Source organism: Meriones unguiculatus (genome assembly GCF_030254825.1).
Source record: "Meriones unguiculatus strain TT.TT164.6M chromosome 13 unlocalized genomic scaffold, Bangor_MerUng_6.1 Chr13_unordered_Scaffold_34, whole genome shotgun sequence".
Lineage (NCBI taxonomy): Eukaryota > Metazoa > Chordata > Mammalia > Rodentia > Muridae > Meriones > Meriones unguiculatus.
The window spans coordinates 7616800-7633725 of record NW_026843646.1 but is presented as its reverse complement, the minus strand read 5'-3'; the positions used below and the strand labels follow the sequence as shown (position 1 = coordinate 7633725).

At 37.5% G+C, this 16926-nt stretch overlaps 1 protein-coding gene across 1 annotated transcript; it reads right to left on the bottom strand.

Moving 5' to 3' along the window:
- Positions 1 to 578: 578 nt before the first annotated feature.
- On the bottom strand, positions 579 to 16775 carry LOC132650873 (zinc finger protein 120-like). Its single transcript, XM_060376210.1, has 5 exons — positions 16612 to 16775; positions 15373 to 15638; positions 7421 to 7547; positions 7173 to 7233; positions 579 to 5753 (listed from the first exon to the last, which is right to left on the bottom strand). Exons 1-5 carry the CDS (start codon positions 16622 to 16624, stop codon positions 4691 to 4693), a joined length of 1530 nt encoding a protein of 509 aa, XP_060232193.1. The 5' UTR covers positions 16625 to 16775; the 3' UTR covers positions 579 to 4690.
- Positions 16776 to 16926: the final 151 nt, after the last annotated feature.

Below are 16926 nucleotides of genomic sequence, written 5' to 3'. Positions count from 1 at the left end.
GACCTCACCTTCCTATATTGACACAGATGAACACTCTGAACATGCTCATGTCATCATTTTAAGCAACAAGGGCTCAGTTACTGCTTTCTACTGTGTGCTGGCCTACTTCGGGACCCTGGCCCAAGGGAGCTTCACTGTGGCTTTCCTGGTCAGAAGAGCCTGCCTGACACATTCAATGAGACCAAGTTTCTGACGTTCAGCATGCTGGTGTTCTGCAGTGTCTGGTTCACTTTCATCCCTGTCTACCAGAGCACCAAGGGCAAAGCCATGGTGGCTGTGGAGGTCTTCTCCATCCTGCCCTCCAGTGCAGGGTTGCTGGCGTGTATCTTCTTCCCAAAGTGCTACATTATTTTCCTACAACCCGATAAGTACTCTTTGAGATGTTTTACAAACAAGACATCTCATAAAATATCATTTTAATGAACTTTCTTAGTCTTTCTTATAAACTATTGGTAGAATAAAATTAAATTATTTAACTACTTTTCAGTAATTTTGTCTAAAATGTATATTTAAAAAAAAACTAAGAGTGCCTCACTTTGTCTCACAATCACAGGCATTCTATTTCAAAATAGAAGCTATTGATGAAAACATATTTTATTAAGTTATGCATGTTACTTAATAATTTTTGGACAAAATTTAATCATGATAGGTATTAAAATAAAATATATTAATTAAATACTCGTTCTCTTTGTCCTTTTTGTAGTTAACAGGGCTTTGGGTGGTATTGGAATGCTTTTATAAAACAGGCACATAGTGGATCTCTGGAAAGCGGGTTATGCAGAGCAGCTTTTAAACAGATTCAGCCATTGCAGAAATCATTGTGTAGAATTCTCAAACATGTAATAATAAATGTACCATATGACCCAGCTGTTTTATACCTTAACATATGCACAAAGTAGTTGATATACCACTACAGAGATAATTGATCAGCCATGCTCCTTGCTATTCTCTTCACATAGGTAGGAAATTGAAACATCTAAACACATAAGTCATACATAAATATAAATACATATACACACATAAACATACATAGAATTGCATACAGAAATACATATGGAAAGATATGGAACTAGAAAAATTATATTGATTTAGGTAACACAGATCCAGAAAGACAAATATCACTCATTCTCTATACTCTGAGGCAGCTAACTCAAAATCTTCAGATGTGAGAATTTACCATGGAATAACTTTAGGAACCAGGAAACATGGTGGGGAAGCAATGCAATAGCAGTGAACAATTGATCTGATTTAGATAATGTGGGGGAAGTACTCTAAATACAAAGGTGGATAATTGTAAAAGAAGCAAGAGTGTGAAGTAACAATAAACATATGTGAAAGTCATAATCAATCATATTATAAATTATCTACATAAAATATCTATAATACATGTAAGTCCATGCATACGTATAAAAAGGTTCTTTAAATGGAAAATATACAATGAACACTTTAATAAACCAGAGGCTTGATATGGGAGGGAGGAATGCTCCCCTTTCCTGGATAGAAAGGGAAAGGAGAAGGGGGAAGGAGAAGGGAAAATTGGGAGGAGTTGAGGGAGGGGTACTATATGGGCTTATAGCACATGAATGTAAAGAAAATACAAATTGAAAAGAGGAATACAGCCTTGTGAGGTCACAGAGGAAGCCTATGCAACCAGTCCTGATGAGACCTGATAGGCTAGTATCAGATGGAAAGGGAGGAGGTCCTATGCTATCAGTGGACTAGGGGAGGGACACAGAGTCAAGAGGAATGGAGAGTAAATTGTGAGGAGACGAGAGAGGGGGCCACAGCTGGGATGCAAATTAAATAAATTGTAATACATGAAAATAATAAAAATAATAAAACAGCAGGGAAAAAAGGAATGCCGATTATGTTGGATGATGATATCTTAGAACAATGTAGTACAATAAGTTTAAATGCTTGGGGCAATACTGAAGAACAAGAAAAATACTTTGAGTCATTCAGAAAGGTAAACCAGAGTTCACACAAATCTTTCACTGACCTTTTTACAAAGATTTACTTGGGATTTAGATAGAGCAATATCAGATCGAGAAGCTAGAGAAATTTACTTGAACCTTTAGCTGGTGAGTGTGTGAATGCTGAATGCAAAAAGGGCTATTAGACCTTTAAGCTCTACATCTGCACCTCCTTCTGTATGCATTAAAACTATTATAGGTATTAAGTGTAAAGCTAACAATTTGGTTGTGGTTGGACAGACAATTTCAAAATATTTGTATGCTCAAAATATACATTGCTCTGATAGGGTAAGATCAGCTCATTTCCTAAAGGACTGTTGACAAATGGTCCCTAATGATAATTTATTCTTCTGGTAATAATCCAGGAAGAAAGTTTCCTGAAATATGTAGATTCGAGAGGAGCAGATGTGGGTCATATGAATATGGATCATTTAGAGATGAAAGTGACTGAGGGGCCCAGATCAGGCCTTATAAACACAATTTTAAGTCCTGATCACTGGTCGCTGATGTCTGAGCCCTGAGGCCTCATACTTAAGCCCTAATCCCCAATCCCTGACCCCTGTTATCCTTATGTAGTAGTAAATGCTATCATCATGTCTTGTAACAGTAACATAGACATACTGCAACTGCCTGTGACCCAACAAGGAGACATCAGGACCCAACACCTGAGACCTAAGACAAAAGGCAGAAAATAATATAGATTACACAGTAAGTTATGTCATTATTTAGGAGGTTGACATGTGAAATGCTGGCCCCATCCTTGGCCTTCCCCCAGCCCCTTGCATGTCAGGTGGGTCTTCAGCTCCATCCCTAATCTCCCTGGCAACTCCACCCTCTCATGTGACACATCCAGCCCCTTCCTGGCTCCACCCACATCATGTGACCACCTTTGGTTCTTCCTCTCTGGCTTCCTCCCTTCTCTGTCACCTGACTTCTTGACACTTCCCACTGACCCTCCTCTAGTTCCTCCCTACACGTGCAAAAAGTCCTCCAGGAGAGTCCTACAGGCCTCCTCATCTGTGCTAACATGGATGAGTCACAAACAGCTGATTTTGTGGGCAGTATTCTCATGGTGTCTCTGACACCCCTGGTTCCTCTGATTCTTCTCTTCCTCAAGGATTCCACACCTGTACCTTGTGTTTGGTTGTGGGAATCTACATCTACTCCCATCATTTTCTGGAGAAAGTCTCTCTGTTATCTTATGACAGTTCTCCTAGGCTCCCCCGGAGTGCTCCTCACACTCACTTGCCTGAACATGTCCTAAGTCACAAAGTATGACTTCAACCAGGCTATAAGAAAGTCCTGCAAGTACGGTGGCACACACCTTTAATCCCAGCACTTGGAAGGCAGAGGCAGGTGAATGTCTGTGAGTTCTAGGAAGAAAGGACTGAGCAGCCAGAGCTACATAGAAAAACCCTGTTTCAAAATAATCAAAATAATAATAATAATAATAATAATAAATATAATAATACTAAAAAAAAAATCTGAGCCAGGCCTCATGGCACATTACTGGGTTCTTTTCACAAGGAAGGAACACAGTAGAGTTTATAGATAAAATAGCAGATTGAAGAAAGATTTGAAATTTTATTTGATTTCATTTTTTTAAAATCTCCATTACAAGAAATTCTTAATGGATTAAAAACAAAGAAAATCAAAGATGCAAGGAGAAACTACAGAAGATCCACAGGGTGGGGTTGTGGAAAGACACAGGGTTCTAATTATTTTGTAAAGAGAACATATGAAAACCTTCTACTGAGGAAGAAATGTGTGAAACACTTGAGGAAATATTCTGCATGTCAAGGCCACATTACCACAGTGCCTCTCAGCTTCACCTCTTAAAATGTGCTTTTTCTCAGAATTTCTCTCCATTATGAAACTTTTATGATGATGAAAAAATAAAGATATGTACAAAGGGCTCACATTTTAAAACATTCATGTCTCTCCAGTATGAATTCTTTCATGATGATGAATGTAAAAATGTGGAAGAGCTTCACCCTGTTAAATACACTGACAGTCTTTCAGTCCAATATGAATTCTTTCATGACTTTCAAGATGATTGTGAAGAGCAAGTTTTACCACACTGGTTATATTCATAAGATTTCTCTGCAGTCTGTGTTCTTTCTGTCATATGAGATTACTAGTACGTCAAGAGGCTTTATCACATTGGTTACATTCATAGTTTTTCTCCATTGTGTATTCTTCTATGTACATGGAGATTATTATGACATGCAAAGGCTTTAACACATTGATTACAGTCATAGGGTTTCACTCCAGTAGGTGTTCTTGTTTGAGATGACTCTTACATGAAAAGCCTTTATGACATTGGTTATTTTCATGAGGATTTTCTGCAACATGCATTTTTATGTATTAGGAGATGACTGTGCTGTACAAAGGTGATGCCACACAGATTAAATCCATAAGGTTTTTCTCCAAGGTGTGTTCTTTTAGGTTTTCAGAGACTACTCTGGAATGCATACACTTTCCCATATGGGGTACATTCATAAGATTTTTCTCCAGTGTAAGTTCTTTTCAGGTACTTCCAGATGACTATTCTGTGCAAAGACTTTGCCACATTGGTTACATCCATAAGGTTTATATAAAGTGGGAGTTCTTTTCTGTATTAGGAAATTACTGTTACATGCAAATGCTTTGCAACATTCGTTATATTCATAAGGTTTCTCCCAAGTGTGAGTTTTTTATGTTTTAAGAGAATACTGTCATATGTTAGCACATTGGTTACATTCATAAGGTTTCTCTCCAGTGTGAGTTCTTTTACGTAGCAGACTACTGTTATGTTTAAAGGCTTTACCACATTGGTTGCATTCATAAGGCTTCTCTTTAGAGTGCGTTCTTTTATGTACTACCAGATGACTGCTCCGTGCAAAGGCTTTACTGCATTGGTTACATTCGTAAGGTTTCTCTCCAGTGTGAGTTCTTTTATGTACTACCAGACGACTGTTCCGTGCAAAGGCTTTAGCGCATTGGTTACATTCATAAGGTTTCTGTCCGGTGTGAGTTCTTTTATGTAGCAGGAGACTACTGTTATGTTTAAAGCCTTTACCACATTGGTTACATTCATAAGGTTTCTCTCCAGTGTGAGTTCTTTTATGTACTACCAGATGACTGCTCCGTGCAAAGGCTTTACTGCATTGGTTACATTCGTAAGGTTTCTCTCCAGTGTGAGTTCTTTTATGTACTACCAGATGACTGTTATGTACAAAGGCTTTACCACATTGGTTACATTGATATGGTTTCTCTCCAGTGTGAGTTCTTTCATGTCCTAGGAGAGTTTTGTTACTTGTAAAGGCTTTTCCACATTCTTTACATTCATAAGGTTTCTCTCCAGTGTGAGTTCTTTTATGTATTTGGAGACTACTGTTATATGCAAAGGCTTTACCACATTGGTTACATTCATAAGGTTTCTCTCCAGAGTGAGTTCTTTCATGTACTAGGAGAGCACTGTTACGTGCAAAGGCTTTTCCACATTCGTTACATTCATAAGGTTTCTCTCCATTGTAACCTTTTTCATGTAATAGGAGATTACTGTTACGTGCAGAGGCTTTACCCCGTTGGTTACATTCATAAGGTTTCTCTCCAATATGTGTCCTTTTATGTGTTAGGTGACTGTTATGTGCAAATGCATTACCATTTTGATTACATTCATAGCGATCCTCACCAGTATGTATGCTTTTATATGTGTGGGGACTAATGGGATGTGTAAAGAATTCGTCATATCGAGTATCTTCAGAGGCTTTCTCTCCACTATGACTATTTTCAAACCTGCAAAGATGATTGACACATATGAAAGCTTTACCACATTCATTACACTAATGAATCTTTTTGTCCATGTCACTTAATTTTACAATTTGGTGTAAAAGGTAAACAGGAATTAACTCTTGAGTTTTCATCATTATTTTTACATTCACAGTGTTCTCCTTCTCTATGGATTTTGCATATTTGAAAATACCTGTGATGGTAAAAATATTTGTTACCTGGCTCACATTTATACTATACTTTCTTCTATAAGATGGTTTTCCATGTATCTGTAGAAAACTCCAAGACCTCAGAGCTTTATCACAGTGACTGGATGAATACATTTCCCTACAATGTGTGCCATCCTAAATTTGCAAAGATAACTGTGACAAACAGAAAAATTTATATATTCCTAAAACTTATATTTTCTGCAGTGTGATTTTGTGAGAATTCCTAATGAAGTTAAGGAACCTGTTAATTGATGTTGGTGTATATTTTGTGAATGTGTATGAGTATATGTAAATGCTGATTGCTGAGCCAGCAGAGACCCAAGTGCTGACAAGATTGTAGTATTGTTCTCTTTATGGCCCATCATCACCTGTCCTATATTTTGCAAACATTTGTCATTCCTTACTTATCTATTGAAAATAAAAGCTGACAACTGATAGTAGGACAAAAATGGAGGGCAGAACTTCTGAGTGCGAGAGGGAAGCTGGGAAGAAGAAAAAAATCAGGCCATTCTCCAGCAGGACAGTGAGGTCATCAAATGGACATGAACAAGAACAAAGAGATAGAGCTGGCCAAAAAGTGGGACACTGTGTTAAGTTTTATTTGTGTTAGGGAAAAAGAGGGTTCAGAATCTGACCAGTTAAATTGCCTAAGCTTTAAAATATTGCAAAGCCTCTGTGTCATTAGTTGTATTGCTTGCATCTCTGAATAGCCCATATAAAGCATAATGGGTATCTCCTTTTAAACATCTATTGAAAATGGGGACTACTATTTATGTTAGTTCTGGGTGGTTCATTGTTTCTTTCAATATACATATAGTAACATGATTTGTATTCATTGTGATATACGATATAACTATTAAAAAAAGAAAAATAAATGACATGGTTTCACGTTGCATTCACACATTTGATTTTTGTTCATCACAGACATGTGCTATAGGGATTATGGTTTTTCCACAACAACATTCTTGACTCTAAAAAACTGACCTCACAAAACTGAGCAACATTACTATAAGTATATGAGTAACCCCATTTTACTATGGACTACTTGATTGGTATAATGTTTTGGACATACTTTCATTAACTACTTACTGTGAATACCTTTGGCAATATCAGAGTTGTAGGAGACTAAACAAATTTCAGTTCTACCTCATAGTGCTAATGACTAATCAAACTTTTCTCAGAATCACTTTCATATCAGCTTACATATGAAAATTACCTTGCATGTCTTCTAGAACTTTGACAATGCTCTTCAATATTATGATATTCCAAATTGTATCCTAAAATATAGGAAAAGAAAATGTATAATTTGTAATTGGAAATAAGGCAAAATTTAGGTCATGATGTATGCTCAAAGAACCATTCACCTCATCCTTCCAAATCCTCAAGAAAAAATACAGAAGTGGATAAAAAAATGAATAAAGAGTCTCCCATATTTTAAAAAGTAAAGAAAATTCACTGTCCTACCTATAGCAGTGAGGTTCCTGTAGGTCTCCAGCATCACCTCTTTGTAGAGACTCCTCTGGGAAGGATCCAGCAAAGCCCACTCTTCTCGAGTGAAGTTCACATGCACATCATTGTAGGTCAATGCACTCTAAAATACCCATGCACATGTACATCAGAAAGCATGATACTTAGAATACTGAAAATGTATCCTTCATTTACAATATTTTCAAAGAATTCTGGTGTTTCTTCTATTTATTTCTGATACACAGGTTTTAATGTAATAACCAACTCCTTTTAGGAGGAAACTGAATAGTGAGAGTTACTTTTCTAATTTTTGCATCCTTTAATTAGGATATAGATTTGCAAGAGAAATGCCAATTAACAAAGAGACAAAGAGAGTAAACATATCAATAGTACTGAGCCCATATGAGGAAAATAGCATAAAAGATTCCTGACTATAATAACAATGGGCAAACTGGGTGTATTTTTTGATGTCTTTAATTCCAAAATCACTTAGGAGACAGAGGCTGGTGTACCTCATAGAGCTGGATGCTAGCCTGCTCTCTGCAATAAGTTCCAGAGGACAGTCAGTGGTATATAAAAAGAACCTGAATAATCTGCAAAAATCAATCAAACTAAAAAGATAGAAAGAACTGAGAGATCATTCTCAAATTTCTACAAAGAGTTATATATTCTACCCAGTTCTGTATACATGTCTAGAAACCTGAAGTGCCTCACTTTAAATTGTAACATTAATACGATCTTGCTAAACTGAAATGACTGCTTGAACAATTACAAAAGGACAGATGCAAATATTAGCAATGTAAATGTTGATCATAAATAGGCAACATGGGTGATGGAGGTATGGCTCAGTGGTTAAGAACACTGTCTGTTCTTCCAGATGACATGGGTTCAATTCCCAGCACCCACATGACAGCTCATAGCTATCTGTAACTCCAATTCAATCAATCTGACATCCTCACATCAATGCACACAAATTTAAATTAAATTATTAGAAATAAAAAAATGAATATGAATAAATAAATAAATGAAATAGGCAACATAGGACATGAGAGATGGCTCAGCTGTGAAGAGATCTTGTTGGTCTTGCAGATATTTGGGCCTGATTGCTGGTACTTACATAGAAGGGGATCAGGTACCATGGGGTAGGTGGGTTAGGGGTGACAGGGTCAACATAGAAACCTGATAATCAAACTCCAGAGACAACATTCAAAGGTGCAGATCAAACTTTGTTATCCAGTGGTACAGCCTTTAAATGACTGAAAGCCCAATCAGACCATACCATACTAGCCTCAAGTACTAGTAACAATCAATCAGGTTGGTGCAACTCTAAGGAATGTGAGAGTTGCCACACCATGACTTAGTTTTGTGGTATAGATTTCCGTAAAGAAGGGGGAAGCAGCACCGCACTAGCCTTAGATCCCTTTGAGACTTCACTAGTGTGCTAGGAGTCACTAGTAAAACACCAGTATGCATTGGATCAGAACCTTTCAAGGAGAAACAGGAGTTCCTGAAGCTTTACTTGCCATTCCCTATGGGCCTCTTAAAGGCTTACCTTGACCCAACACATAGGGGCTCACACCTATCTATTATTCTAAGTTCAAGAGTTCTGAGTCTTGTGAGGACCAGGCACACATGAGATATTTATTCACATAAACAGGCAAAATAGTCATATTCATTCAAAAAATTTTAAAGCAAGCAATCATATGATTCAGAGGTTCAAACAGTATTAATATCCTAATGAAGAGCATATGTTTGACATATACAATATGGACATTCCAGGCCTATCACTTAATAATATAACAAACAAACAGAAAGGCCAGGCATGTGGGTCCACAACTAATCCCAGCACTCTAGAGACACTTTAAAGTGGATCTCTAAGTTGAACCCTGCCTGCTCTACATACCTACTTACAGGACAGTCAGGACTACAAAAAGGAAATGACTTCAAAAACAAAAAGAACAAACAAACACCACAAAACAAAATAAAACAAAACAAAAAATAAACAAGGCCTACATATACTAAGGAAAAATCAGTCATTAAGTCTCCAAAATAAAATAAAAAGCTCTGAGCCAGCAGGTTTTTGCACAGAATTCTGCCAGACTTTCAAAGAAAAGCTAATACAAATACTCCTTAAACTATTCCACGAAATAAAGAAAAAGAAGGAACATTGCAAAAATCATTCTATAGGATCATAGTCACCCTATAACTAAATAAAATAAAGACACAACAGAAAAAATAATTTCAGAAAATCTCATTTATGAAAGCGATCTAAAAATACTCAATATAATACTCAGAAACTGAATCCAAAAACACATCATTAATATTGCCCACCAAGAGGAGGAAGCCTCCATCTCAGTGATGCAGGGATGGTTCAATATATGTAAATCCATCAATTTAATTCACCTTATAAATAATCTGATAGAAAAAAAAACATGGTCACCTCATCAGATGCTGAAAAGGCCTTTGACAAAATCTAACACCCATTTATCTTAAAAGACTTGTAGAGATAAGGCATACAAGGTTCAAACATAAATATAATAAAGGCAATGAAGAGCAAGCCTATAGACTACATCAAATTAAATTTAAAAAAAATTAAAGTAATTCCACCAAATTCCAGGCTAGAGCCATAAGACAACGGAACATGTTCAAGGAGACGGATTGGAAAGGAAGATGTCAAAGAATCACTATACGAAGATGATATAGTAGAATACATAAGTGAATCTAAAATTTCTAAAAAAGAACTCCTATAGTGACAAACACTTTCCACAAAGTGGCACAGAACAAAATTTACTAAAAACATCAATAGCCCTTCTCATACAGACAATAAATAGGCTTAGGATGAAATTAGGGAAACAACACCCTGAATAAAAGTCACAAACAATATAAAATATTTTTGGTATAACGCTAACCAAGCAAGTGAAAGATCTGTATGACTAGAAATTCAAGTCCCTGAAAAAGATACCAGAAGATGGAAAGATCTCCCAAACTCAAGGATCGTACAATTAGCATTGTAAAACATGAGCATCTTACCAAATGCAATCTATAGATTCAAAGCAATTCCCATCAAAATTCCAACACAATTATTCATAGACTTTAAAAGAGCAACCATTAACTTCATAGGAAAAAAAATGCAATATAAATAAAATATTTCTGTACTGTAAAAGAATTTCTGGCGGTACCAGCAGCTATAATTTCAAGCTATACTACAGAGCAATGGTAATTAAAACTCCATGGTATTGGCATAGAAACTGGCAGATTGATCAATGGAACCAAATTAAAGACTGAGAAATAAACACACATTCCTACAGGATTTTGATATTTGACAAAGCAAAAAAGATACAATGGAAAAATAGAAAGCATCTTCAGCAATTGGTGTTTCTCTAACTTGATGTCTGCATGTAGACACATCCAAATACAGCCATATTTATCACCCTGCACAAACCTCAAGTCCAACTGGATCAAAGACTGTAACATAAAACTGGATATACTAAACACAATAAAAGAGAGAGTGGGGAATAGCCTTGAACTCATTGGTACAGGAGACACCTCTGTGAATAGAACACCAACAGCTTAGACGCTAAGATTAACAATTAACAAAAGGGATGCATAAAAGTGAAAAGTATCTGGAAGTTAAACAACTCTATCAATAGTACAAACTGCAGCACACAGACTTGGAGAGGACCTTTACGAACCCTACATCTGACTGAAGGATAATATTCAAATTAAAGAATTGAACAAATTAGACACAAACAAACTAAATAACTCAAATAAATAATGCCATACAGAGTTAAACAGAGAACTCTAAGCAGAGGAAGTGCTAATAGATGAGAAGTATTTAAAGAACTGTTCAGTGTCCTTAATCATCAAGGAAATGTAAAATGAAGGATTCTTCATTTCAATCTTACACTTGTCAGAATAGCTCAGATCATGAAACTCAAGTGACAGCACACGGTGGTGAGGAATGTGGAGAAAGGAGAACACACCTCCAGTGAGGGTGAGAATGAAAACTTGAACAACCACTTTGGAAATCCATCTAGATATGTCTCAAAAAATTTAGAATAGACAAATGTCAATTCCTACATACATTAATAGCTATACCATTCAGGGGAATATACCCAAAAGATATTCTACTACACCAGAGGAACACTTGCTCAACTATGTTTACAGCAGATTTATTTGTAAGAAACAAAAACTGGAAACAACTTAGACTTCCTTCCACTGAAGAATGAATAAAGAAAATGTGATACAGTTGCACAATAGAATACCAATTAGCTATTAATAAAAAAAGGCTTCATGCAATCAGCAAGAGAATGGATGGAACTAGGAAAGATTTTTCTGAGTGAGATAACTGAGACCCAGAAAGACCCACATGGTACCTGCTTACTTATAAGTGGAAATTAACCATACATTACAGGATAACCATGGAACAATCCACACACCCAGAGAGTCAAGGAGAGCAAAGGCAGCATGTAGGAAATTCACTCTGAAGAGAAAATGAGATATGTATCTGAATTAAATAGAGGTAAGGTACAGAGAGGAAGGAAGGTAACAAGGAGAAAAAATAGAAATCAGGGTGGGTGAGTTTCTGGGTCAATGGAGGCTCCTGGAATTTTATGGGTGTAGCCATAGCGTAACAGCATTGGTTAATGAGCCTGAAGTTGCCAAAGAGAAATATGCTCTGCAAAATCTCAAAATTCAAGATGTGAGTAAAGATCAAGTAAACAACAGGTTTGATATGAACAAATTCCAGGCCCATTAGCCAATAATATAAAAAGAAAACAAAACAACACTACAAAGACAGGCATGTGGGCCCACATCCAATCCATGAAATCTAGATCCAGATTCAGGTGGATCTCTAAGTCTGAGGCCCATATGATTCACATACCTACTAACAGGACACACAGTACAACAGAGAGAAACTTTTTCTTCAAAAACAACAAAATTAATAAAATGAAACAACAGAGCCAATAACGCCTTAGAAAATGGAAGCAGTCATTAAAAAGTCTGCCAAACACACACATACACACACACACACAAAAAAAAAAAAAGAAAAAAACAACCTGGGTCAGATGGCTTTAGCACAGAATCATACCCGATTTTCAAACAAGAGTAAATACCAATACTTATCAAAATATTCCAAAAATACAAACAGAAGAAACATTGCCAAACTTATTCTGATGGCACAGTCACCCTGATACACAAACCAAAGTCTCAACAAAGAAAGAGAATTTCAGACCATTCTCACTTATAAACATAGACACAAATATACTCAATAAAATACTCACAAACCAAATCCAAAAATACATCAAAGATATACACGGTGAATAAATAGGCTTCATCTCAGGGATACCAGGATGGTTCAACATATGAAAATCCATCAATTAATCCACCATATAAACAAAGTGAAAGAACAAAAATCACATGATCATCTCATTAGACAAGAAAAAGCCTTTCACAAAATCCAACACCCCTTCATGTTAAAAGACTTGGAGAAATCAGGCATACAAAGAATCAGGCACATATTTAACATAATAAAGGCAGTAAAAAGCAAGCGGAGAGCCAGCATCAATTTACTTGGAGAGAAACTTAAATTCCACTCATATGAGGTACATGACAAGGATGGGATGCCTATCCTCCCCATATCTCTTCAATATACTACTTAAGTCCTAGCTAGAACAATAACAAAACTGAAGGTCATCAAGAAGATACACATTGGAAAGGAAGAAGTCAAAGAATCACTATTTGCAGATGATATACACGTATACATAAGTGACCCAAGAAATTCTACCAGAGCATTCTTACAATTGATATATACTTTTCACAAAGTAGCTGGGAACACAGTTTACCAAAAAGATCGTTAGCCTTTCTGCATACAAATAAAATGGGCTGAGAATGAAATTTGGAAAATAACACCCTTTGCAGTAGCCACAAAAATATAAAATACTTTGTTGTAACTCTAACTAAGAAGTGAAAGACCTCTATGACTAGAATTTCAAGTCTTTACAGAAAGAAACTGAAGAAGATATCAGAAGATGGAAAGATCTCCCAAAATCATGGATATGTAGGATTAACATAGTAAAACAGCATTCCTAACAAATACAAACTACAGATTCAATCCATTTCCCACCAACATTCCAACATAATTCTTTACAGACCTTGAAAGAGTAAACATAAACTTCATATGGAAAAATAAAACACCCTTGAGAGCAGACCGATCCTGTACAATTGAAATAAGGATACAGAAATAAACCCACACTTATACGGAACTTTACTTTCAACAAAGACAAAACTATACAATGGAAAAATGACAGCAACTTCAACAAACAGTGGTGGTCTAACTAGATGTCTGCCTGTAGAAAAATGCAAATTGACCCCTTTGTATCACCATGCAGAAACTCAAGTCCAAGGGGATCAAAGACCTTGACATAAAACCAGAGACTCTAAATCATTTAGAAGACAAGTCATTTAGAAAAAAGTCTGGGATTCATTAACATGGGAGACAATGGAACAAATCAGCACAGGCTCTGAGATCAACGATTAATAAATGGGATCTCAAGAAACTGAAAAGCTTCTGAAAGTGAAAGGACATCATCAAAAGAACAAAACGGCAGCCAACAGATTGGGAAAATAGCAACACCAACCCTACATCAGACAGAGCATTAAAAATCCAAAATATGCAAAGAACTTAAGAAATTAAACACCAAAAAATCAACTAATCCAATTTAAAAATGGGGTTCAGAGCTAAACTGAGAATTCACTACAGAGGAATCTCGAATGGCTGAGAAGCACTAAAGGAAATCATCAAAGTCCTAGTCATCAGACAAACAGAAATCAAAATGACTCCAGGATTCCATCTTACATCACTCAAACGCCTAAGATAAAAAACTCAAGTGACAACATATACTGGTGAGGATATGGTAAAAAGAGAACATTCCTCCACTGCCGATGGGAGTGCAAACTTGTACAACTTCTCTGGAAATCAATCTGGTGCATTCGCAGAAAATTGGGAATAGTTCTACTTCCAGACCCAGCTATACCACTCCAGGGAATATATCTAAAAGATGTTCCATTATAGAACAAGAACATTTGTTCTACTATGTTCATAGCTGTTTATTCATAACATCTAGAAACTGGAAACAACTTAGGTGTCCCTCAAATCTAGAAGAATGGATAAAGTACTTCTGGTACATTTACACAATGGGATACTAATCAGTTATTAAAAATAAGAAATCATGGAAACTGAAGGCAAATGTATTGAACTAGAAAAAATCATCCTGAGTGAGGTAGCACAGACACAGATAGAAACACATAGTATATACTCACTTATGAGCGGATATTAGACCTATGATACAGGATAACCGTACTACAATCCACAGACCCAAAGAAGCTAAAAAACAAGGAGGGTCCACAGGAGAGTGCCAGAATGTCACCCAGAATAGAAAACAGAATAGACAGCAGAAGTGGATGAAGAGAGGGAACTGAGCACAATTTTTTTTTCTGACTCTAAGACAGGCTATTTATTGTCCACAAAAGAATATTTTTATGGTTTTTTGCCATAAATATAGATTCTATTTTATGTGAAATGGTTGCTTTGGATACAGTCCTCTCGTATCTTATGGCACTGGACATATTTCATGAAATCATAAAAATTTTGGTTATTGAACTTGCCATATTTTTACATATTTACACATATATCTTACAGAATTTCATCTCACACAAGGAAAATACTCGTTGAAAGACATTCAAATTGAATGTCTTCAAATGAGTGCTTTCAGTCTCCAAATCATTTAAGATACAGATATATATACATATACGTTGACAGAACCTTTTTTTATTTTAATTTGTACTTTCAAGTATAAGGTGAAAATGTTTTATTGGCTTGATGACAGTGAATTACTTACCAATAATATAAAATCCTGATGCTACCCTTGCTTACCAGTGAGGCTTACCTGGCATGGAAGAAGCCGGTCCATGTTTCTGTATGCTTTAGATCCCATCTCAATTTTGTTCAACAGCGTTTTATGGAGGGCATGGGACACTGCATTCCATATGGAAGAGCTGGGCTCAGAAAGGGTCACCACATCATTTTCTTCTGGTTTAATCTCTATAGAAATTGGGTATGGGTCATGATTTTCACATAGCAAAGCAGGAGGTGAGCAATTAAACCTGTCAATCCAGAATTTATGCAAGTAAAAATCTCCTGGGTACTGGGAGGCTGTAGAAGACAGAAAGTTCATTAAGCCAGGGATAGCTCTTGTCTTCGAATATGAGAAGCTTCCTCTGAAAAAGTTCATCAAGTCATTCCTATTTGATAGGGACTCAAAATAAAATGTGTTGGTTTGCCATGTTCTACACCTTCCTTCTGGTTGAAAATAATTTATTTACCATGTGGAAAACTTTAGTTACTTATGTGAGTACAGAATACCTGCACTTTTACCTCTGTACGTTGGTTCAAATTCAGGAAATCAACACCAAATAGTACCCAAGTTTCAATTAGCTGGCTGTTTTTCTGCAAAGCCACACAGATATTTCTTTCTTTCTTCCTTTCTCTTTTTCTCTCTTTCTTCCTTTCTTCCTTCCTTCCTTCCTTCCGTCCGTCCGTCCTTCCTTCCTTCCTTCCTTCCTTCCTTCCTTTCTTTCTTTCTTTCTTCCCTCCCTCCATTCCTTCCTCCTTCCCTCCCTCCCTCCCTGTCTCTCTGTCTCTCTTTCCTTCCCTCTTCTTCTCCATCTCTTACTTTTCTCTTTGCCCATATGTATATGCCTTTAGACCAGCAGAGGTGGCCAGATCCTTTTGTACTGAGTCCCCAGCACCCTATCAACTAAGCCCAGTGCACCTTACCTACTCAACCCCCAGACCCCACCCCCCGCTCGTGCACCCGCAGGCCAGGAGAGGACGCCAGAACAACCTATACAAGGTCGTGCACAGCCTCACCCAGGGCGGGGTGCACCCATCTCACCCAGGAAGCACGCAGGCCTGGAGGAAGTGGAGGACTGTGCCTCTTCTCTTCCTGCCATCCCCCGCACCAGCAGCTCGGGGACTCCAGGCGGACGAATGGAAGGCGAGGGGTGGACAAGGGAGGGAGGCGGGGAACCCCCAAATCCCTCCTACTCCCCTTCCTCCCCGCCCCCACCCCACGTGTGAGCAGGACTATGAATTCATAACTGCTTGCGATAAGAAGATTGCGAACCTGGGAGAACCATTCCGGGTAGCGGCACGTCTCTGGCGGAAGTCCCGACCTTTATGGCTTCGCTTCCAGATCCGCCCCGCAGAAAGCCGAGACTTCCGGGCTCGGAGGCACAGAGGCCGCCCTGCCATCTCCCTGGCCCACCGGGCTGTAAACACAAACCCTCTACTCACAGACAGACCTTTATCCCTTCGTTTCTCACTTCGGAGCTCTTGCTGGTCACGGAAGATGCACTGCGGCAGAGTCCCATCGGCCTGAGAACTACAAACGTGGCTTCAGAGCAAGGACTTCTGGGATTGTATATGAGAACTACAAAAA